This window comes from Epinephelus lanceolatus, chromosome 3, assembly GCF_041903045.1.
Source record: "Epinephelus lanceolatus isolate andai-2023 chromosome 3, ASM4190304v1, whole genome shotgun sequence".
Taxonomy (NCBI): domain Eukaryota; kingdom Metazoa; phylum Chordata; class Actinopteri; order Perciformes; family Serranidae; genus Epinephelus; species Epinephelus lanceolatus.
The window spans coordinates 42,106,605-42,129,957 of record NC_135736.1 but is presented as its reverse complement, the minus strand read 5'-3'; the positions used below and the strand labels follow the sequence as shown (position 1 = coordinate 42,129,957).

Below are 23,353 nucleotides of genomic sequence, written 5' to 3'. Positions count from 1 at the left end.
GACAGTGGAAACTTAATATTCTCACGATCTCTCTAATTTGATGCACTGATTCATTTTCACAGCTCATAAAACACTTTATTTGCTGCTGATATTTCACACTCCTGCTGAGTCAATCCATTGTTTTAATTTTCTCTCAAGAGTGTGGAGGCTGTTTATTTAGGCTATATAATGTATTTATACAATGAAATGTGCTGGGTTGGTGTTTTTTATTTGATGGAAACTGATGTATCCTACCAGTTTGCTGCTTTCGTTAAATTACCCTAATTCAATCAACTTTAATTGGTTATTATTATTATTGTCATTATTATTAGTAGCAGTAGTAGTAGTGGTAGTGGTAGTAATAGCAGAGGTGGAGGAAGTATTTATATATTTTAGCCTACTTCAATAAAAGTAGCAACACCTCACTGTACAAACTAATACTAATAAGTCCTGCATTAAAAATACTATTAAGTATGTGAGTACAATCAGAAAAATATATTTAAGTATTAAATGTAAAAGTATTTAAAGCACTTTTTTAAATAAATCACATTATTCAAAATAATCAAAAAATAATTAAAAGGAAAAGCAGCACGTTCTTGTATTTGAGAATCAGGAAGCATGAAACGTTTTTGCATGGAAAATGGCTTTAAACATTATTGAAATAATTGCCAATTAATATTATAATTAATGAACTAATCATTTTAGCTGCTCTTGTAAAAAAAATAATCTTAACTCGTAAAGTCATTAGTAACTAAATTAATGAAATAATGGCTCGGCACAGGAGCTAGACGTTATCAGGGAGGAACTTTAGGCACCTTCGGCTGTTTTCCAGCCGGTTGCTTTCAAGTGGTGCACAAGACTCGCTCACCGGATGTTGATAGACTCACACGTTGCTGGTGAATTCTTATCCATGTAGCTTGTAGTAATTTCAATAAAACCTCATATTATTAAATCAGGATGTCGGCGTCGTTGATCAGGAGAGGACTGGAGCTGCTCAGCGATGATATTAAAGGTTAGTTTAGCCTTTTAGCTCGCTAGCTTAATTACAGTTAGCTAACATTAGCTTTGGACAGCAGTGCCGCTCTGTTGGTGGTTTTGATCGTTACAGTTTGGAAATAACAGATGTGGTTAACATGTCCCCTCACTGCTGACTGGAAATAGAAAACGGACGACTTAATACTTATTGTTGCTCAATTGGGGCAGTAACTATTGTCAGTGTGTTTTATCGTGTTCTTCAAAAACGGTGACATATGCTCATGACAAATTAAAAAGCTCCATTAGAGGGTTCAAGATGTTTTACCTGTACAGAAATAAGTCATTCATGCAGTACGAAACACAGAAAAACAAACCGAATTTACCATTTGTGAACCACTGACATACATGTTATATGTTTGAAAATAAATGTTAAATATTTTATACTAGAACCAGATTCAGGTTTATTGCCAAGTTGGTTTTCATACAGAAGGACCTGGTTCAGTGTGGTCTACATGTGAAAAATGCAGTGACATGTCTCTTTTTTGCATTTTCATAAACAGAATAAAGCTTTCACCAATTTGAAACTGTGTTTTAAATAATATTTAGCATCTCTGGGGTAATCTAGTCCAGATTTGACCCATTTAACTGTGATGTTTTTTGATCTGGATCTGGTCTAATGTTGTCTACATGTGAAAAAGGTGATGCAATGTCCCTTTTTTGCATTTTCACAAATAGATTGTAGGGTTTCACAAATGTAAAACTGTTTTTATCATGATTTAGCCTTTCTGATGTAATCTATCAAGATCAAGATTTTAACCCATCTAAGTGTAGTGGATTGTGATCTGGACCTGGTCTAATGTGGTATACACATGAACAATGCAGTGAAATGTCCTCTTTTTGCATTTTCAAAAACAGAATAAAGGTTTCAACAGTTTAAAACGGTCTTTTAATCAACATTAAGCCTCTCAGGAATAATCTAGTCCAGATTCGACCCTTTCAAGTGTAGTGGTTTTTGATTTGGACCTGGTTCAATGTGGTTCTGCATGTGAAAAAGACGGTGAAAGTCTTTTTTTGCATTTTCACAAATAGTATAAAGGTTTCACCAATTTGAAAGTGGGTTTCAGACAGTGTCAAGCGTTTACCTTAAATGTCCAACAGTCTTTCACAACAGTGAGATGTGCAAAAAGCCAAGGATCGGTCACTCAGCAATGAATGTTATTTACCCCTTAACTCTCCCCTTAAGTGCTGCAATAGAAGCCGCGAATTGGAAGTTCTCTTCAGCGTTGTGAATTTGATTTGGTATTTTGGTGCATAATGGTTATAATAAACTCAGTAAGAGAAACGAGAAATAAACAAGTACTGCAAGTTACTAAAATTCATTAAAAAACGAACAATAACAGATCTATATCAAAATCATCACAAAATAACCGTTTTCAGTACATTGGCTGATCGGTTACACAGGCACTTAGAGCAATGTCTTGCTTTGTTTGTTGTAAATGTGTTTTTCTACCTCTCTCTATGTCCTGTGCACCCTGCCAGATGCCAGTAAAGTGAAGAAGAAGCAGCAGCAGCAGCAGCAGCAGACACCCAGCTCAGCCACAGTGATGGAACTGGTGGACACGAAACGACAGGGTGTCACCAAGCAGGTCAAACGGCTGCAGGGTCGCCTGGGTCCTGGCAAGAGCAAAGCTACAGTCAAAGACAAGAGAATCAAGTCTGCAGTGGGTCAGTCAGCTCATAGTCCTGCACAGCATCAGTGCTCAGAGGAAAATACATCCAAATTACATTTGTTATTTCAGCAATGTGCAGCTCAGTTTAATTTTGTGAGCTTAATTATTTAACTTGTGTGCCAAGTCAGTGTGATATTTATCATAGTGTCCAAAATCATTGGAATAGACGAGTGGTAACTTGTGTTTAGGATGTTTTTTGCATTGAATGGGAAACACAACATGAAACAACATAAAACTGATCGTCCTTATGTAGATTGTATGTCGATAGTCTTACTTTCTGTTAAGTTTACGTTAGAACCACTAGATGGCTCTGTTAGACAGCTAGCAACCTGTAATTGGATAAATAAAATCTGTAATCTAAATAACTGTTCTCACAATCAGAATCTCTTTTATGTGCCATAATGTGACTATCTCACCAGTATTCGTAGTTAATGTAGTTGCAGTATGAGTATGTCTCTGGTGTGTGTTTTGTTTTAAACTCTTTCTTTGGTATTTTCTTTGAAGAGGAGTTCAGGAAGAAGCAGAGGAAGAGTCAGATGAGCGCTAATCTCAAGTACTTTATGGAAACTGGCTACAAAGCAGCAGATTCTGACACTTTGAAGGTAAGAAAGGCAAACATCACTCACTTATTACAGCGATCATCGACTCCTCTTTACTTTATGATCAGTAATTTGCTTTTAAATTATTGAAATGTTTATATCGAATTGTCTGGTATTTTTCAACCTAGACTGTTTTCTCCATGTGTTTATGTCGAAGTGACAAATAAGAACAACAGTTTTTGATCCAGTATAGAGGGAGACAGCTGCAGACGGCAGCGGTGAAACAGGCTGCAATGTAACAGCTCGGTCGCTGTTGGTTTGAACGTACAGTTAGTCATAAAAACCTTTGATGGACGTAAGTTGATAGGGCCTATCCCTGTCAACTTATGTCCATCAAAAGTTTTTGTGACTAACTGTATGTTCAAACCAACAGCGACCAAAGCTTCCAAAACGGCGGAAGTCATTCATTTTTCAATGTGAGCCCGGTGACTTGGGCGACCTGGTCGTCAGCCGGAGGGGAGTTAAAACTCATTTAACTTTTTGGTAATGAGCTCTGACGCGGTTTGGCGACAACCAATCGGAATGCTGACGTGCTCCGATGAAGAGGGTCCCAGAGAACAAGCCATGTAACTTTGGTTCCTACAGCACACTTGTTCTGACAGTGGATATCGAGAAGTTGATTACTTGCGTTCGCGCCCACTCAGTCCTTTATAATGTGTCGCTGTTCAGTTACAGAGACCAAAATAAAAAGGATGAGGCTTGGGACCGCGTCGCGGACGTAGTTGGTTGGCCTGGTGAGTTTTAAAGTGTGTAATGTTAGTAATAGAGGAGAGAATTGCAGGCTAATGTTGAGACGTAGCATGCAAGTCTTCCTTGCTTGGTTTGAATGGGATGACAAAACAGTTTTCTGTTTTCATTGACCAAACTTAACTTTCTGTAGGCCAACTATGAGCTTTTTGACTGGACAACAGCAAGCAGCAACTACGCTGCTTTCAAGCCAGTAGTCTGCTTTGCGGCTCCTTTAAATTGACAAACATGATCGAACGTGCAATGATTCACGTGATGAGCAACTAGAGCAACCAAAGCTGACACAAATATTTTTGACAGTTGTGCTTCTTGGGCGTCCTCGAGAGACTTTGCCTCTTTGGAAGCTTCTGTTTTGAACGAACAGTAACAGAGTTAGATTGTTACTGAATGATGTCTTAAAGCATTACAGAAAGAGCCTACAGAGAACTGAAACATTTTTTCCATACCCTTTTCTTGTTCTGGTCTGTTTTTTGTCCAAGTCTCACTAAAAGTCTTGTTCTGAATTCTAATGAGAGGCGACTTGTTGCAGGACGAAAACAGTGAAAGCACAGGTGAGAGTTGGAGAGAGCAGTGCCATAAATAGTTTGTTGTGTTGGAGTACAGGAAGCGTATTTTAGTCTTATCTGAAAGACTTTGAGTTCTGAAGCTGAAGATTTAGCTGATTTGGACGATGTGAAAAAGTCTGCAGGGTTTCAAAATGAGACTTCTGCTTTTAGCGAGACTTGGACACAAAACAGAACAGAGCAAGTGAAAGGCACTGGGAAAACCTCTCTGTAGGGTCCTTTCCATATTGATGTAAGACACTCGTGATAACAGTCCGAGCCTGTTAGTGGCAAAAACAAGCACTTTTACTGGATGTAAATTAAAGGGGCACATCAGCCTGGAGTGGTTGCATTGCAGCCTGTTATGCAGCTGTTGGCTGCAGCATTTTCGATCAATACTGGACCACAAAATAGCGTCCGTCTCTGTCCAAGCAGCGCTCAAAAAACATTCCAAATTAGACAGCACCGAGTTTGAGTTCGAGACTGAATAACTAACAGAAAATAAAAAAAGTAGTAACCACAGTATCATTTTCACTGGCCTTCATGATGCTTTCTGCTGTTTACTAACCTGTTTTCCAGCCTGTCTGTGACGTTGAATGTGACACACCAGGGGGAAAATAACACACACACACACACAGAGGCATACTTGTGTGCCACAGAGCTGTGTTCAGGAGTCTGTCACCTATTTTTATCGGGTTTTACCGTGTTTAAAAATCCTGAATATAGATGTTTATTTTGGCAGAAAAGGGATATACAAAACAAAAACATGCGGAAATAGGGTTCAGGTTGAAAAATACTAGCGTTCTTCTTTAAGTACAATTAATGACGGATCTCACCATGTCTGACAGAAATCTGAATTTTTTTTCTTTACTGACACTGAAAAATTTACCAGTTTGTCAAAAGTCTTAAACTACATAAACCTGTGTCTGCTGTCACACTTCGTCACATAGTGCTGACTCGCTCTCTGTCTCACTCAGATCCTGAGCCACAATACAGGGAGACAGTCCAGGAATCGCCCGGAGACGCCTGCCAAGAAGGCCAAGGAGCCGCAGTCTTTGTTCACTGAGGATGAGTTCCAGCAGTTCCAGAAGGAATATTTTGGCAGGACTGTGGAGGAGAAGAAATAAAGTGTACCGAAACACAAAGACACTGCAGCCACGGTGGAAACACCAGGGCTGCGTTTTGTGGATCCAAGTGGATTCCCGGACCAGATTACAGTTCACAGGTGTCAACAGTGGAACAACAGATCTTTGGGGAGAAATGTTTTGAATCTGTGCTAGTGTTATTACTGCAGACACATGGAGTCACATACAGGGTCATATGATTGTTTCACTCCAATATGTGATTCTGAAAATATGTGTCATGATGATATTGTGGCGCTGACTACTGCTGCTTTCACAAAATAATTACACAATGAGAGTTTTGATAAATGGTCATCAGTAATGTGGATATAATGACTAAGTGGGCAAACAGTGTGGTGAGCTCAGTAAATTACATCACTTTACTGTAATGTGGCCTTTAAAACCAGGAAAAGACAACACTTGTGATGAAAAAGAAATCTAAGACAATATGTAGTGACACATCACCATATGGATATAATGTCGTTTTATTGCCCAGCCCTAGCATTACCTCATATTATTGAAAATGTAACCTACATTAGATTTGACAGGAAAAGATTCAGACACAATAAAATGTTTTTTTTGTTTACAACTTCTGCATAATTATAATTAAGTTGTATTGTGGTTCTTATCCATGTTGTTCAGGAGGTTTGTCAGGATAGACCAGTTTTATTAGACTTTAATTGAATTAAGACTTTTCTTATGTCTCCACACCGGTGAGAGCTGGGAGGCTTCATGTTTTCATGTTGTCCGTCCGTCCCATTCTCGTGAACGCAATATCTCATATTCTTTATTTGAATATATTGAATATAAATTCAGTTTTTTCACTGTTGTTGAAAAACACAGGTCCGAACACACATGCACAAACCTATACATGCACTAAGTGGAGAGATGTCAGAGTGAGGGGACTGCCTTGGTCAGGCGCCCCAAGCGGTTGGGGGGGTTTGGTGCCTTGCTCAAGGGCACCTCAGCAGTGCCCAGGAGGTGAACTGACACCTCTCCAGCCACAAGTCTACGCTCCATATTTGGTCTGGACGGGGACTTGAACAGGCGACCCTCCAGTTCCCAACCCAAGTCCCTATATGGACTGAGCTCCTGCTGCCCCCAACTCATAGTTTTTGAGATATGAGTTTTTCAAATTTGGTCCACCTGGACTCAAGAATGACTGCGCTAAAGTGCCCTCTTGGGAGCCAAAACGCTCGCTGAAGTGCCCTCCTGGGAGCCAAAACGCGCGCTAAAGTGCCCTCTTGGGAGCCAAAACGCACGCTGAAGTGCCCTCCTGGGAGCCAAAATTCGCGCTAAAGTGCCCTCTTGGGAGCCAAAATGCGCGCTAAAGTGCCCTCTTGGGAGCCAAAAAGTGCACTAAAGTGCCCTCCTGGGAGCCAAAACGCGCGCTAAAGTGCCCTCCTGGGAGCCAAAACGCGCGCTAAAGTGCCCTCTTGGGAGCCAAAAGGCACGCTAAAGTGCCCTCCTGAGAGCCAAAACGCACGCTAAAGTGCCCTCTTGGGAGCCAAAACGCGCACTAAAGTGCCCTCTTGGCAGCCAAAACGCGCGCTAAAGTGCCCTCTTGGCAGCCAAAATGCGCGCTAAAGTGCCCGCTTGGCAGCCAAAACGCGCGCTAAAGTGCCCGCTTGGCAGCCAAAACGCACGTTAAAGTGCCCTCTTGGGAGCCAGAACGCGCGCTAAAGTGCCCTCTTGGGAGCCAGAACGCGCGCTAAAGTGCCCTCCTGGCAGCCAAAACGCGCGCTAAAGTGCCCTCTTGGGAGCCAGAACGCGCGCTAAAGTGCCCTCTTGGGAGCCAAAACGTGCGCTAAAGTGCCCTCTTGGCAGCCAAAACGCACGCTAAAGTGCCCTCCTGGCAGCCAAAACGCGTGCTAAAGTGCCCTCCTGGCAGCCAAAACGCGTGCTAAAGTGCCCTCCTGGGAGCCAAAATTCGCGCTAAAGTGCCCTTTTTTTCTTTTTGCCCCTGCCCTTCAAAAAGTCTGTGCACGCCACTGGTCACTGTGACATAACAAAACATGTTTTTGGTCATAACTTAAGAATTCATCTGCTAATTATGACAAAGTTTCACACATAAGTCTGTGATGATGACATTTTATATCCAAAAGGTCAAAGGTCAGATTCACTGTGACATCGTAATATTCAGCCAAAACATTTTTCTGGCCGTTATTTAACGTTGTAACTCTGGAACAGAAGAGGAGACATTTGGTCAGATACTGAATTGGTGACACTAATCTCGGGTGCTCACCTTAAAACCGTGATGATTGTATTGATCATCTTTGCTGCCGGGTTGAAGGTGTGTGTGAAGCATCCATAGTTTAATGATTGTCTACTGTCATGGCTGTTTATGAGACTGGACAGACATGGATGTAAGCCCTAACTGCATCTTGACTGGTTTCTAGAGGCATACGACAGTGACACTTTAATCTAGGTTTTAGTATTGAGCAGAAATTTAAACACGTCATATTTTTTCAAAATCGAGAATCACAGGTTGACTGTTATTTTCATTCAGGGTGTAACAGCAATACATCTTCATGCACAAAATGGATGAATTTATATAAGTGTAGCCATGATCAGAGCTCACAGGATTCTAGAGAAACGGGCTCAACTCAAATCAACACCATAAACACTCAGTTCTGTACGTTAAGACAGGATTAAGTTTTAAGTTAAAAAATGATTCCGTTAACCCTCACTGCTGGTTGGTGTTGCAAAAAGTCATCTCCCACTAAGAGATGAGCACATTCACTGTGTGGCTATGCGTGTCATGTCGCAGTCAGCTGTGTAATCTGATGGACATGTATTTGACTTTGAAGATTTTGTTCATTCCAGCAGCAGCAGAATCCTTAACGGGTGTTTAAACCTTACAACAACAATGCACATGGTTGAATAGCAATGAATGAACCAGTTCAGTCCTAAGATGCTTATCGTGTTCAGGTCTAACCTGTTAAGACTTTGGGATCTGCATTTATAAGTTGATGGTGAAAATGACAGTGAGGGCAGTAAGTGCAGAACGACTCGGATACAACGGAGAAAGTTACACAATGCCAAAGGTAAGAAGTTAGATAATTAAATCATGTGTAACTTAGTTTTTAAGCAAGTTTGAAGCTGCATTGCTGTTTTCAAAAAGTGCTTTTGAACAAATTTGGGTGAACGCATATTTAAAGAGTTGCTTTTATCATAATTTCTCTGTTCTTGTGTTATGTAGCTTTTTAGTGATTTCACTTGGATGTTTGAACTGTGCAGAATGACGTATGTGCATCACTGTGCAGGAAAGTTTCTGTGTCATCTTAAATCTCAGTTTAAGAAGTATTTAGAGGTGTTTTTATTTAATTATTTATTTTTTACATCACAAGTAGTTTAGAGCAAATCATGATCCAAAATCCAAAATGCAGCTTATGCAACTGTGAGCCTTCTCACTAGCACCCTTAGTGGAGAATACTGGCTGAAAACACCTTAGTAAACAACAGCTCCCGTGTAAAATAATAACAGTTATTATAGTTGCTGGAAATTGTTTTAATTGCAACTAGTTGATCTAGGGAAATGTTACTTTTTGAATCGAGACGATGGAAGTAAAAATGTGAAGAGTCCAAAATCTCTAAAATAGGCAAAAGTATCACAACTAGTTTGGAGCAAATTCTGCAATTAAAACAAGTGTGGTGAGGAAACTTGAAGTGAAGTGGGAGACATCGTGTGTCCAGAGGTTAAACCTTTGAATTGAAAATATTTGCATATTAGATTCTGTATTTTTCAATGAAGGGGAAGATTAAAAATTGAATTGAAATTGAATTTATCTGTGAAAATCAGACACAGTAATTATTCCGAGCAGATTGCTTTTTGATGTCTTGAAACACGTCTGGAGAGAATCTAATTACCGTCAGTTGCAAAGGTATTAATAAAAGGGCAATGAAGGTTTTTGTTCAAAGCAAAAGTGAAAGCAGGAAGTAAGACGAGTGTGCCAACAACAAAGACATTTGTGTCTGGCGTGTTCAGCAAGTTCATTGAACAGTTCAGTTGTCTTGAATTCAATCTCATCAGGTTGAATCCCCTTGATGAAACTGAAGTATGTGCGGGTGTTCAGATTAGGAATGCAAGTTAAGAATGTTTTATCAAAAATAAATCTGATAAGAATCTACAAACTGTTGCTTTGAAACTCTTTTTTTCTGTTATGTAGTAAATCTAATCTTTAAGGCTAGATCGTCGTCCTGATAGTTTGGCTGGAATTTGGTTTCTGTTACGTTTAATTTATGCAACTGAAATTTTAAATCACAAATTGTAGCGTGAATTAGTACTTTCCTTATAAAGTCTTGTGATTGGCAAAACGTATTATGTTACAGAATGCGTTCTTAGATACTCCAAGCAGCTTCAGTATTTAAATTCATGTAAGTGTTTGAGTGACGCCCCCCCCCCTCTCTATCTGCAGCCAAAACCAGTTCCTTTGCCAAGGACACAGTTTTTCCCTTCAAACAAAACTGAGGACGACGAGCTGCCAAAATGTAGCTCCGCTCCTCAGTCTCCCACGACATCTTCACAGGTTGGTGCTCAGTACTGTACACATTCAGAACTGTTTTATTTTACTCTGCAATTAGATCAAATCTGCAGAGCACAGTCTTAAACCAGGGTTCATCATATTCTGTGGTCAAATTCTAAAAGTCTTTTATTGGTCCAATATTTCTGGATGAGATACAACATTTGGTATCTGTATTGTAATGTAAGACTAATGGCATATCACTGAATTTGTGCTGTATGCATCTGTGCTCCTGACATACACGTCCATACAACTTCTATACATCACAGATTCAAACAGATGTCTAATTAAGTGTCACACACATTAGACAGTAGTAACAAGAATAGTACTTTGTATATAAATCCCACATTAAGACTCTGTCAGAGACTCTTGTAATGTAGAGTGTTTATTTCCATTTGATCTCAGGAAGGTTTGGTCTGCCAAACTCCTCCACCAGTGTCACCAAAGAGGTGGACTGTCAAAAGGAGTTCAGGAGGATATGACTCTGTAAATGGCACTCTGGAAATAGTAAAGGTAACGTTGTTTTAATGCTTTATTTGAAAGATAGCATGATCTACTTATGTACTCAGAAAAGTCAGTGACAAACTAATATTGTCAAATTGCCCACAAGTGACCCCAAATCCCACACGTTCCTGGTCCATCCATGTTGCCAACAGTCATCAGGAATGTCTGGGATTTGGGCCCCCCTGGTCACCTGGCACATGGCACTCAAACTAACATATATGAACCTCAAAGAGAAAAAAGACCACAAACAGATACAAAGGAACTACTCAGAGACACATAACAACTACAAAGACACGCAAAGGGACAACAAAGGGACTCACAACGACACAAAATGACCAAAAAGCATATAAATATACCTCAAAGACTCACAAAACGACTACAAAGAAACACAAAACAACCAAAAAAGGAATAAATACACCTCAAAGACTCACAAAACGACCAAAAACATATAAATATACATCTAAAACTCACAAAATGACCAAAAAGGTACAAATATACCTCAAAGACTCATAAAACAACTACAAAGAAACACAAAACGACCAAAAAGGTACAAATATATCTCAAAGACTCATAAAACGACTACAAAGAAACACAAAACGATCAAAAAAGGTACAAATATACCTCAAAGACTCACAAAATATCCAAAAAAGGTACAGACATACCTCAAAGACTCAAAACGAATACAAAGAAATACAAAACAACCAAAAAAGGTATAGATATACCTCACAAAAGGACCAAAAACATATAAATATACATCTAAGACTCACAAAACGACCAAAAAGGTACAAATATACCTCAAATACTCATAAAACAACTACAAAGAAATACAAAACAATCAAAAAGGTATAAATATACCTCAAAGAGTCACAAAATGACCAAAAAGGTACAGACATACCTCAAAGACTCAAAACGACTACAAAGAAACACAAAACAACCAAAAAAGGTACAAATATACCTCAAAGACTCATAAAACAACTACAAAGAAACACAAAACAACCAAAAAAGGTATAAATATATCTCAAAGACTCACAAAACGACCAAAAAGGTACAAATACACCTCAAAGAATCAAATCGACTCCAAAGAAACACAAAACAACCAAAAAAAGGTACAAATATACCTCAAAGACTCATAAAACAACTACAAAGAAACACAAAACAACCAAAAAAGGTACAAATATACCTCAAAGACTCAAAATGACTATGAAGAAACACAAAACAACCAAAAAAGGTATAGATATATCTCAAAGAATCACAAAATGACCAAAAAGGTACAAATACACCTCAAAGAATCAAATTGACTCCAAAGAAACACAAAACAACCAAAAAAGGTACAAATATACCTCAAAGACTCATAAAACAACTACAAAGAAACACAAAACGACCAAAAACGGTATAAATATACCTCAAAGACTCAAAATGACTACAAAGAAACACAAAACAACCAAAAAGGTACAGACATACCTCAAAGACTCAAAACGACTATAAAGAAACACAAAACAATCAAAAAAGGTACAAATATACCTCAAAGACTCATCAAACAACTACAAAGAAACACAAAACAACCAAAAAAGGTATAGATATATCTCAAAGAATCACAAAACCACCAAAAAGGTACAAATATACCTCAAAGACTCACAAAACAACTACAAAGAAATACAAAACAACCAAAAAAGGTATAAATATACCTCAAAGACTCACAAAACGACTACAAAGAAACACAAAACAACCAAAAAAGGTATCGATATATCTCAAAGAATCACAAAACGACCAAAAAAGGTACAAATATACCTCAAAGACTCACAAAACGACTACAAAGAAACACAAAACGACCAAAAAGGTACAAATATACCTCAAAGACTCACAAAATACCCAATAAAGGTACAGACTAAGGATAGACCGATACATCGGCCGGCCGATATATAGGGCCAATATTTGAGTTTTTTACTTGTATCGGCATCGGCCGATACGCGCGTGGGTTCGCGGATTGATTTTTCCCTGGCATGATTTACAGACAGGCATCCACAGGCAGCTCTGTGTTGCCGGAAGACCCTGCAGCGCACATGCAGCAAATCCTACTGTGTACAGTAGTTGTTGTTTTATTTATGCTTCAGCTTAAATATTTGTTTATTTTATAAAGACATTACTGGAAGATTTAAGAGCACTGAACTCTTTTTTTTTTATTTGAATGTATAATAATAATAATAATAATAATAATAATATTCTACCTGTTCTACCTCAACTTTCCATCTTGTTTTAGTATTTTTTACTGTTCAATAAATGTTTCTTATTTTAAACTTGAGACCTGTAATATCTGTTATCATTGTGTCATTTTTTTGATGTAAATTGAGGGAGCAAAAGCAGTATCGGCTCAAGAAAATCAGCAGTCCATAATCGGTCATCGGCTAAGGGTGATGGAAAAAAATCGGTATCTGCATCGGCCCTAAAAAATCCATATCGGTCTATCCCTAGTACAGACACACCTCAAAGACTCCAAACGAATACAAAGAAATACAAAATAACCAAAAAAGGTATAGATATACCTCAAAGACCGACCAAAAACATATAAATATAGATCTAAGACTCACAAAACAACCAAAAACATAAATATACATCTAAGACTCACAAAATATCCAAAAAGGTACAAATATACCTCAAAGACTCATAAAACAACCAAAAAAGGTATAGATATACCTCAGAGACTCAAAACGAATACAAAGAAACACAAAACAATCAAAAAAGGTACAAATATACCTCAGAGTCACAAAATGACTCCAAACAATTTGGAATTTCTTCACAAAGGTTGATAAAGGGCCTGTAGACAAGCAGCCTTTAATGTTTCCAAAGGGTGCAGCATGAGCAAAGCAGCTAGGTAGTTTTTAAAATATGATATGATACTGAGACGACAAAAGAGAGAAACAGTTTTGATATTCTTGTTGACATGTGTTTTAATGATGTACTGTATGTATGGTTAAACAAATGTAAGCAAATGTCATAAGACTTTCTCAAATTCATTCTGATATGGAAGCACTAAAACCGTTAAAACCGCAATTATGTCAACAGTGTAAGTCCTGCATGTAGGTTTAGAAAGGGTATTTAGGTAAATGTGAACAGTGGATCTGCTAAACACAAGTGGAGTGGTAGAACATCACATCCACATTGAGTTCTTGGATATGTGGCAGAACAATATCCTGTTGATTTGTGTTAGAAATTAGAAATATATTAAAATGTCTGATGGCTACTGTTGCAAAATTTGCCTAATCAGAAGATGATGGAGGAAACTCAAGCATTAAAATAATAAAAATAACTGTCAGACTGCCTCCACCATGTCAGATAACTGATACTGTAAAAAAAAAAAAACTGGTCCCACACAAAGCATTATATTTTTAGTCATTTAATGAAACCGGATTGTCTCTCATTTCCTCAGGTGGCTGCTGAACCACCAAGATATGCAAACTGTAAACCACAACCTCCTCCGCTGCCTCGGAAATCTCCAAAAGAACAGCCTGAGGCTGCATACAAAATTCTGGTAAATATTTTACAGTCATTAAACCATTTCACTAAAACAGTATCAAGAGAATAGTCTTTTAACTGTGTTTACATTTCTTCTTCTATCAGGAAGTTAACTCTTTGTCGGACCGGCAGAACGAACCGATACGTGAGTCAAAAAACAGTTTGAAAAGATTTGTTAGATGTTTTAATTTGATAACTTATTGTTGCTGACCTGTATTTTATTGACATGCAGCCTGGAATTCTCTGTGCAAAGACCTTAAACTAAGAGGGGAGACAGAAACAAAGTAAGTAGATTATTACATCTTTTATATTTCCAGTCATAGTGGTGCTTTGAGCAAAATGCTAACATCAGCACGCTAATATGCTCAAAATAGCAGTTCTGACACATACTGATGCTTACCAGGCACAATGTTTGCCATATTAGTTTGGTGTGTTTGCATGCTAACATTTTGAAATTAGCTCTAACACAAAATACATCTGATGGGAATGTATGCATTTAATCTTGTTGGTATTTCATCATGAACCATGTTAACGAATTGCCATGGTAATAATGAACGTGAATGCCTGTACTAAATTTCATGGCAATCCATCCAGTGTCTGTTGAGACATTTCCCAAAAAAATCACAAATGTGAACCTCATGGTGGCGCTAGAGCAAAGTCAGCAGGATTCATCCTCTAGGAACCATGAATTTTTGGGGGGAAATTTTTCAGTAGATGTTGAGCAATATCACAAGACAAATGTGGTGTCACAGGGAAGGTCAGGGCATCACCAAAGTCATTTGTACCAAATTTAATGGCAATTCATCTATTAAGTTCAGATATTTCACTCTGGACCAAAGTGGTAGATCAGCCAACCAGCATTACCATCCTTGGAGCCATGCAGCTAGTGGAGCTAAACAACTCAATCACCAGAAAAAAAAAGTTGGCATTGTACATTTCTGCAAACCACAGATTCGTATAACTTCGATCGGTAATATTGGATACGTTGAAACTTTACGTTTCATTCATTCATTTTCAGTAACCGCTTATCCTGTTAGGGGTGGCGGGGTGCCTGGTGCCTATCCCAGCTGACACCGGGCGAGAGGTGGGGTACACCAATGGACAGGTCGCCAGACTATCACAGGGCTGACATATAAGCCCTCTCTAAACAGGAACTGTGCAAATTTGCAGGAAAGCCCAATCAGTCTTTTTTCAGCATTGGCAGTATAAAAACAAAATCAGGGAGTGCGGCAAAATGCTGCCTACCTACTTTTGTTTATACAGAATGTGCCTTTTTCGAGGCAATGGAAGGCATGAGCAAGTAACAAAACATGTAGCTCAGCATGTGACGTAAACAGTGACGTGGGAGGGAAACCGCGGCCTGTCAGTCCTTTGGAGACTGTCTTGTAAGTCAGCCCGTTCTTCACCGTCCCGTCATCTGACGGTTAATGGCCTCTTCGTTTGCGAGGACAAGGAGGGCGCGCAATTCCTTGTCTCCTCAGTTGCTCATCTTTACAGTGTCTGTCAGGTTTGTGTTTCCCTCTTGCTACTAGCTGCTCGCTAATTCCTGCTACCAGCTGTTTCCTGTTTATCCACCGCCAGTGGGTCGCACGTGCGGCGTCATCAACAGCTCCTCCCACAAGTCTTCAACAGCCCCTCCTGTTGCGGAAGGCTGCCTCGGTCTGTTTAAACTAAAAGGGTTCCGCCAATATGTCTACCCTACAAGGCGGAAAATTGGGCACTTCGGATCAACTCGCCAATCCGGCTCTGTGTGTCTAAACACTCACAGCTTGCCAGCAAAACGGCCCAACATTCACGGAAAATCTGGCAGTGTAAAAGGGGCTATAGAAACAGATAACTGGAATTTCTCAATTGTGGGATCAATAAAGGTGTATCTTATCTTAACTGCTCACACTCACATTCACACCTACGGCCAATTTAGAGTCACCATTTAACCTGCATGTCTTTGGGCTGTGGGAGGAAGCCGGAGTACCCGGAGAAAACCCACACTGACACTGGGAGAACATGTAAACTCTGCACAGAAAGGCTCCCCCTTATCTAGTGTCAAAGGAAAACCCCACCCCGGGTTTGAACCAGAACCCCAGAACCCTCTTGCTGTGAAACAACAATTCTAACCACTGCACCATCGCTCCAATAAAAAAAAAAACGTGCTTTTTGTGGCATCATCCCGGCTGGAAACACACCAATGTCTCATTATAACAGCCGCTTTTCGTGGCACTGTCTCCACTGGAAAATGGAAAGACCCTGATAAGTCACTACACCCTCATTTGGAGCCTAAAAGCCGATAGAAACACACAAAAACTTGCTAAGTTGAAGACTTAAGTCTAAGACGTGCTAAACAACCGACATTTGTTTGTTTTGAAAAATGGTCTTCAGTGGTCTGCAGCTCGACTCACCGTCCACCATCCCCTCCACCTCCTGATGGCTAATTCAGCTTATAAATTGGGTCACTTTAGAAACACTGATATGATACTGTGAAACGTACAAATGTAACTTATTCATGGTTGGCAGAAATACAGACTCTTTCCAAAAAATTAGAATATCATGGAAAAGTTGTTTCATTTCCATAATTCCATTCAAAAAGTTAAACTTTCATACATTATAGATTCAGGGCCCACAATTTAAACGATTTCAAGTATTTATTTGTTTATTTTTACATAATTTGGGCTTCCAGCTCATAAAACCCACGAAAACAGGAATTCAAAAAATTAGAATACTGTGAAGAAATCAGCCCAAATTTTGCAGGGCATGATTGTTTTAAACTGAGTGTCACACACTCATCATCTACTAAACTCAAAGCACCTGCACAGGTTTCCCCAGGTGTCATTAAATTGCTTCAGTTTGGTTCAATTGTCTCAGTTCGGTTCAATATGGGGAAGACTGCAGACTTGACAACTGGCCAGAAGACCATCATTGATACCCTCCATAGGATGGGTAAGCCACAAAAGTTCATAGCTAAGGAGGCTGGCTGTTCACAGAGTGCTGTGTCTAAGCATATCAATGGAAAGTCTAGTGGAAGGGCAAAATGTGGCAGGAGAAGATGCACCAGCAAAAGAAATGACCGTGGGCTTCAGCGGATTATCAAACAGAGAAGATTCAAGAATCTGGCAGAGATCCAGAAAGAGTGGAATGAGGCGGGAGTCACAGCTTCAAAAACCACCACATTCAGACGCATCCAGGAGATGGGCTACAACTGTCGGGTTCCTCGGGTCAAGCCACTTCTGAGCCTGAGCCAACGTAGGAAGCGTCTCAACTGGGCCAAGGAGAAGAAGGACTGGACTGTTGGCCAGTGGTCCAAGGTCCTCTTTTCCGATGAAAGTAAAGTGTGCCTTTCATTCGGGAATCAAGGTCCAAGGGTTTGGAGGAAGACGGGTGAGGAACAGAACCCAAGCTGCTTGAGGTCCAGTGTGAAATATCCACAGTCAGTCATGATTTGGGGTGCAATGTCCGGTGCAGGTGTTGGTAAACTCTGCTTTCTTAAATCCAAGGTCACCGCAACAGTCTACCAGAATGTTTTAGAGGACTTCATGATTCCTTCTGCTGAGGATCTGTATGGAGATGCAGATTTCATCTTCCAGCAGGACCTGGCCCCTGCCCATACCGCCAGAAGCACCAAAACCTGGTATGATGCCCATGCCATCACAGTGCTTAACTGGTCAGCCAACTCGCCGGACCTAAACCCCATTGAGAATCTATGGGGTATTATCAAGAGGAAAATCAGGGACACCAGACCCAAAAACAAAGAAGGGCTGACAGCAAGCATCAAGGAAATCTGGGCTTCCATAACTCCCAGGCAATGCCACAGGCTGATTGCTTCAATGCCACGGCGCATCGAGGCAGTGATTAAGGCAAAGGGATTCCCAACCAAGTATTGAAGATTGACATATCGTTTTGAAAGTACCATATTTTGATTGATTTGATGTGATCCTAATTTCTTTCTTTTTTTTCTGCAAAAACTGAGAAGTAAATGGTGATTTCTTCACAGTATTCTAATTTTTTGAATTCCTGTTTTCGTGGGTTTTATGAGCTGGAAGCCCAAATTATGTAAAAATAAACAAATAAATACTTGAAATCGTTTAAATTGTGGGCCCTGAATCTATAATGTATGAAAGTTTAACTTTTTGAATGGAATTATGGAAATGAAACAACTTTTCCATGATATTCTAATTTTTTAGAAAGGGTCTGTATACAGGGCCAACATTTCCTTCTAGCTTTAATAGAAGCCAATTTTCTTATCGACAAAATGCTTCTGTTTCAAAACTTACAACTTACTGGGGTTCTTAGGTCAACATGTTATATATTTAAAAGCCACGCTGTTGTATTTGCTTTGGTGCACCCTGATGGATGATGTGTGTTGTCAGTGACTGACGCCCAGAGTTGGGTATAACGCGTTAGAGTACTTTGATTACTTTTTGCAGTAACGAGTAACCTAACGCGTTAGTTTGCTGTTTGAGTAATCTTAAGTACATTTTCAAATAAAACATCAGTTACTTCCGTTACTTTTAGAACGCTGGTCCTTCAGCTCCGAAACAGCAACGGCTGTCGTTTGGTTCTAATAACGGAGATAACGTTAAACCTATCAGTCTGAAAGAAGCCACGGAGCTTGTGGCTCGCTGGTTGTCTACGGTGGAGTCTAAATAGGTGGAGTAGGACTCGCTGACAGACATATTTCAGACTCAGGGCTTGCATTATGCCTGGTACACGCTACACGCTGGTACTCACCAATTATCCCCGGTCGTCTTTCACGGCGTGTGTGATGTCATCGGGTTATTCTTGTCCTGTTTTTATCACTTTGACTATGATTTGAGTCACTGTGTGTGTCCATGTGCCAGCCGACATGTTGTTGTAGTCACCTAAAAGCGTCAGCAGATGGCAGGAGCTACATTTGAAGCGCCATAAGTAAACTGTCAAGGTCCTCTATCTTCCACAGGAAGTTTTGACAAATGTTTCAGAATAAAAGCCTACTTAGAAAATGGAGGGATTCTCTCAGCCGAGGTTATAAGGAGCTTTTAATTTGAAACAAGTGTTGAGTTTGAAATGATGGTGCGATATGTTAACTTTACAAAGACAACGGAGCTGATAAAAAGTAAATATATAAACACACAGAGAGATTAATAAATAACGGAGCGTCTATAATGTAGTTTGTTTCAAATGAAGCTGGGAGCCTCTGCAGTTGTGGTGAGTAAAAGCCCCGCCGCTATTTGTTAATGTTATTACTTTATGTCCGACCCTGAGGATGTACCATTGTTTGCTAGCTTGATGCTAATGACAGTAACGTTAACTCAGCGGGTTGACAAAGGGCCTCTGCTGTTTCACACCATCATTTCCGCCTTTTACTCTGTGTGGTAACATCCCTAGAGGAAATATTAAAAACGCTGGGGTGTTGTTGTCATACAGTTGTCTACGGCAGCAGATCATTGTGTGTTTCTACTGGTCAAAGTGACGGCTGTGATGGGAGAATTGGATCTCAGTGAAGGGCAAGTGGTCCATAACTTTAATTTTGGAGACAAAAAAATGTAGGCTTAGTGCCCTGTGGTCCATTGCCCAATAGGAAATGTCAAATACTCAAAAGTACTTTAAAAGTGCTTGAGTTACTTTTCTCAGGGAGTAACGTTGGAAGTACTTTTAAAGTAATTGAGTTACTTTACTCAGGGAGTAACGCAGTAAAGTAACTGGTTACTTTTTAGAGAGTAACGCAGTAACGTACTTTGATTACCTTACCCAACACTGCTGACGCCTACCCAACATTTCAGGATCATCCAAGTTAAAGCCGAAAATCTCTACAAGGCTATCCAGCATTACATCTTCCTGCTGTCTGAACATGGTGACAAACTAAAGGAACACACTGCTGAGCTGCTCTGCATTGCTGACAACTTGGACAAGGTAACAAGATCACATATGCCAATGAAAGGTCATGTATATTACACTCAATGCAATCATAAGACTGTAAATTAAAATGTAAGCCATTTAAAGAACAATGTACCAAAGGCTCTACAGTCATGACTCCATGCAGAACAATTAGAATTTGGCTGTTTCATATGTGTTGGATTATGGAGATAAAAATTGTCTAATCAAGTACTTTTGAGAAAATATATCAAATTAATTCTGTTTAATTTTAAGGTTTCAAAGGGGACCAAGATTGCTGGCATCACAGGAGGGGCCACAACTGCAGCGGGAGGTGTGGCAGCAGTTGCTGGGGTGATTCTGTCTCCATTCACAATGGGAGCCTCACTGGCTCTAACTGCAGTCGGGGTTGGTGCGGCTGTGGCTGGCGGCGTCACCGGTGCATCAGCAGCCATCGCCAATAAGGTGACCAGGCAATAAACAAGAGATGGTGTCTGTTTGGTGGATGAAGGATTTGCCAATGTTTTTTGGGAAGATGTGATTTAGAGCAGTGGTCCCCAACTGGTCCAGTCATGAGGTCCAGATTTCTCCTTCGTCATTAGTTCAGGGTCCACACAGTTTAATACATTCAGCATCATACTTGTGTCTGGCCATGTTGTTGAGCTAGTTTACTGTCTCTGTTAAGTAGCTGTCGGTCAGTCAGTCACTCTACAGCAAGAAACAGCACTTCAAAATAAAAGCTCTGTGCCACAGATTTACAGTACTGCAAAATAAAGTGTGTTCTTTACAAACTTGACACGTTCGCAAGTCACTTGCGGTGCATTCAGTGTGAACCCGCAACCCACCAGTTGGGAACTACTGATAAAAGAGCAAATGCACTTAAGACTTTTGCTAGCCAAGCTGCTAACTTCTGGTTTAGCCCTTCACTAACTTAGATGGGGATAAAAAGATTTAATCGTGCATCTCTTCTAGACTTTAGAAATGTTATCTGACTGACAGAATCAAATCCCGATAGTGAAAAGAGTCATTTTGCAGAGATTGTGACACCCCAAAAAATGTATCCACTGTTTTACAGATGTCTCTTTCCCTATATAAGTCTTTGGGAAAAAGTGTTTTTGGGGTCCAATGATATAATTTGATGGACCAGGAAGTTTTAATTCCACTCTTTTAATTACCACTACGAAAACTGGCTTCAAAGCCCTGAGCACTTCCTGGGAGCCTGGTAGAACTTGAAACATTTCTACTGTGGCGCCCCCTAATGGTAGTATTAAAACACTAACTTGGAGACGATGGGACTGGGAGGGGAAAAATGCTCATTTCCAAGTTTTAGGACACATTCCTGGCGCACTCTTTTAAAGCAACATCTAGACTCCACCAAGGTTTTTTTGTTTCTTAACAAACACAATTCTAGGCCATCAGAATAATCAAAAGATGCTATTAAAAAAACACGACACATAGTGGTTTTACTTTTTTACCATGGTGTATTTAAAGCTGTTGTTCAACAGATTTTATGAAATCTTCTTTTCCAGGCAAAAGTCGATCAGGGTAAGAAGATAGTAGAGAAGACCTTCCAGGAGTACAAGCACCTCATGATGATTATTCAGGATTCCTTGAAGTTCATTAACGAGGGCATGGAGCAGCTGAAGCAGCATGATCTGTCTGTTCTGAGTGAGGCCAGGAGGGGCTCAGTGAAAGTAGCCAAGATTGTACAACTGGCCACGACAGGAGGAGCAAGTGCCAGGGCCATAGAGGCTAACAGCAAGGCCTCTGGGCTGATGGAAGGCTTTGCCCTCGGCATTGATCTCTACTTATCCCAAGGAAAGAACAGTCAGAAGCAAAAGAAGGGCCTTAAGTCGGCACTTGCAAAGAAAATCCGTACGCTAGCAGTGGAGCTCAATAAGGGTTTGGATGAGCTCATGGACCTGTTCAGTGAGCATTGTTCGGAGGAGTGAAGCGTTTCCAAATTTTATAATTGATACTTGAAAAAAAGAGGGAATACAGTGCCTGGCATCTATTTAGCCAACTTCAAAGGTCAGAATTTTAGATGCTTCTCTGATATTTCTTTTTGTTTTGCTTTTAATGTTATATCTGGACACAATATATAATTATCTCTATCTATCTATCTCTATCCATTTAATTTGCATTTTGTTTTATATGTTAAATTTCCAGCTGAGTTTTTTTAAATAGACTTTAAAGTGCCTTTGTGTAGGAAATGTGCCACACAACTACACTTGCTTTACTTTGTTTTTACCTCTCCTGCTTTAAATATTTGGTATTATTGGTATGTCACTTTGAATGATTGTTCTCTGATATAAAAATTCAAACTGATTTAAAGTAAATGGTAGTCCTATCTGTTTTTTTGTACAATGTCCAGAAATGTATGAGGATGGAAAGAATTAAACACTTTATAGTACCTGCAGCTAACCACTAGGGGGCAGTCCAGTTCTTGCCACTGTGAGCCATAACTGGGTTCAATAGGTTTAACCACCAGCTGCAAAGAATTCTCAAAAGAACTGCATGTTGCTGAAGCAGAGACGTAGTAACAACTAATATAGGACTACAATATATTGTTATGGTGCAGGGACAGCCCGCAAAAATCTGCAAATGTAAATGTCTAGATTTTCTTTCTCATGCCTCTGATTCTTGAGCTACTGTAACATGTGGGATCAATAAAGTCTTAAGTGAGGGAGAGTAGAATACACAGGTGTGAAAGATTTTTCGTCCCATTAAAAGTTAGTTGGTAACTTATTGTCCCCATTCAGTGTGTAAAATTGTCATTGGCTTCATCACACGCTATTAAAAAAAACAAACGACCATTTATGAGTTCAAGAATATTTTAACATTATTTAAAAATGATTTAAAAGCACAGTTAAAAATCATGAATATATTTAAAACACGTTGCTGGGGTGCACAATTTTTTTTAAAAAAAAAGTAAAAGAGGCTAAATTAACTGTTTATAGTCTTATTTAATTATACTTCTAGAATAAATGGGGCGTCATAAACAAAATAGCCTACTAATCTAAATTAATATAATTTTTAACAGATGGAAAAGTATCTAGAATTATGTATTATGTAATATTTGTTGTAGTCTAAGTATCTTCATCAGTCGCTGACATTTGTTAAAGCTTCATAAAATGGCTTCCTTTTTCAATGTTTACATTTTGCATTTGACCTACATCTGACGTAGGAAGCACTCGTGTTTAGGTTTAAAGCCCCATATATATGGATCTATTTTGTCAGCTGTATAGACTTATACATCTAACCAATCACAAACCAGACT

General features: G+C 39.6%; 2 protein-coding genes across 2 annotated transcripts; both read left to right on the top strand.

The window, feature by feature from the left end:
- Positions 1-815: 815 nt before the first annotated feature.
- On the top strand, positions 816-6,299 carry rps19bp1 (ribosomal protein S19 binding protein 1). Its single transcript, XM_033622916.2, has 4 exons — positions 816-991; positions 2,494-2,679; positions 3,189-3,286; positions 5,550-6,299. Exons 1-4 carry the CDS (start codon positions 937-939, stop codon positions 5,697-5,699), a joined length of 489 nt encoding a protein of 162 aa, XP_033478807.1. The 5' UTR covers positions 816-936; the 3' UTR covers positions 5,700-6,299.
- A 139-nt stretch (positions 6,300-6,438) lies between these two features.
- On the top strand, positions 6,439-22,496 carry LOC117256019 (apolipoprotein L3-like). The gene is made up of 9 exons (XM_033625306.2): positions 6,439-8,740; positions 10,111-10,221; positions 10,621-10,728; positions 14,144-14,245; positions 14,335-14,374; positions 14,462-14,513; positions 19,983-20,112; positions 20,350-20,538; positions 21,603-22,496. The coding sequence occupies exons 1-9, from the start codon at positions 8,666-8,668 to the stop codon at positions 22,023-22,025; spliced, it is 1,230 nt and encodes a 409-aa protein (XP_033481197.2). The 5' UTR covers positions 6,439-8,665; the 3' UTR covers positions 22,026-22,496.
- The last annotated feature ends 857 nt before the right edge of the window (positions 22,497-23,353 follow it).

Bases quoted from the DNA above. Each gene is read 5' to 3' on its own strand.
- rps19bp1 (XM_033622916.2), top strand. From the start codon at position 937: ATGTCGGCGTCGTTGATCAGGAGAGGACTGGAGCTGCTCAGCGATGAT. The intron at 992-2,493 runs GTTAGTTTAGCC...GCACCCTGCCAG, and splicing joins GCTCAGCGATGATATTAAAG to ATGCCAGTAAAGTGAAGAAG. The intron at 3,287-5,549 runs GTAAGAAAGGCA...TGTCTCACTCAG, and splicing joins CAGATTCTGACACTTTGAAG to ATCCTGAGCCACAATACAGG.
- LOC117256019 (XM_033625306.2), top strand. From the start codon at position 8,666: ATGGTGAAAATGACAGTGAGGGCAGTAAGTGCAGAACGACTCGGATAC. The intron at 8,741-10,110 runs GTAAGAAGTTAG...CTCTATCTGCAG, and splicing joins AAAGTTACACAATGCCAAAG to CCAAAACCAGTTCCTTTGCC. The intron at 20,539-21,602 runs GTGACCAGGCAA...CTTCTTTTCCAG, and splicing joins CAGCAGCCATCGCCAATAAG to GCAAAAGTCGATCAGGGTAA.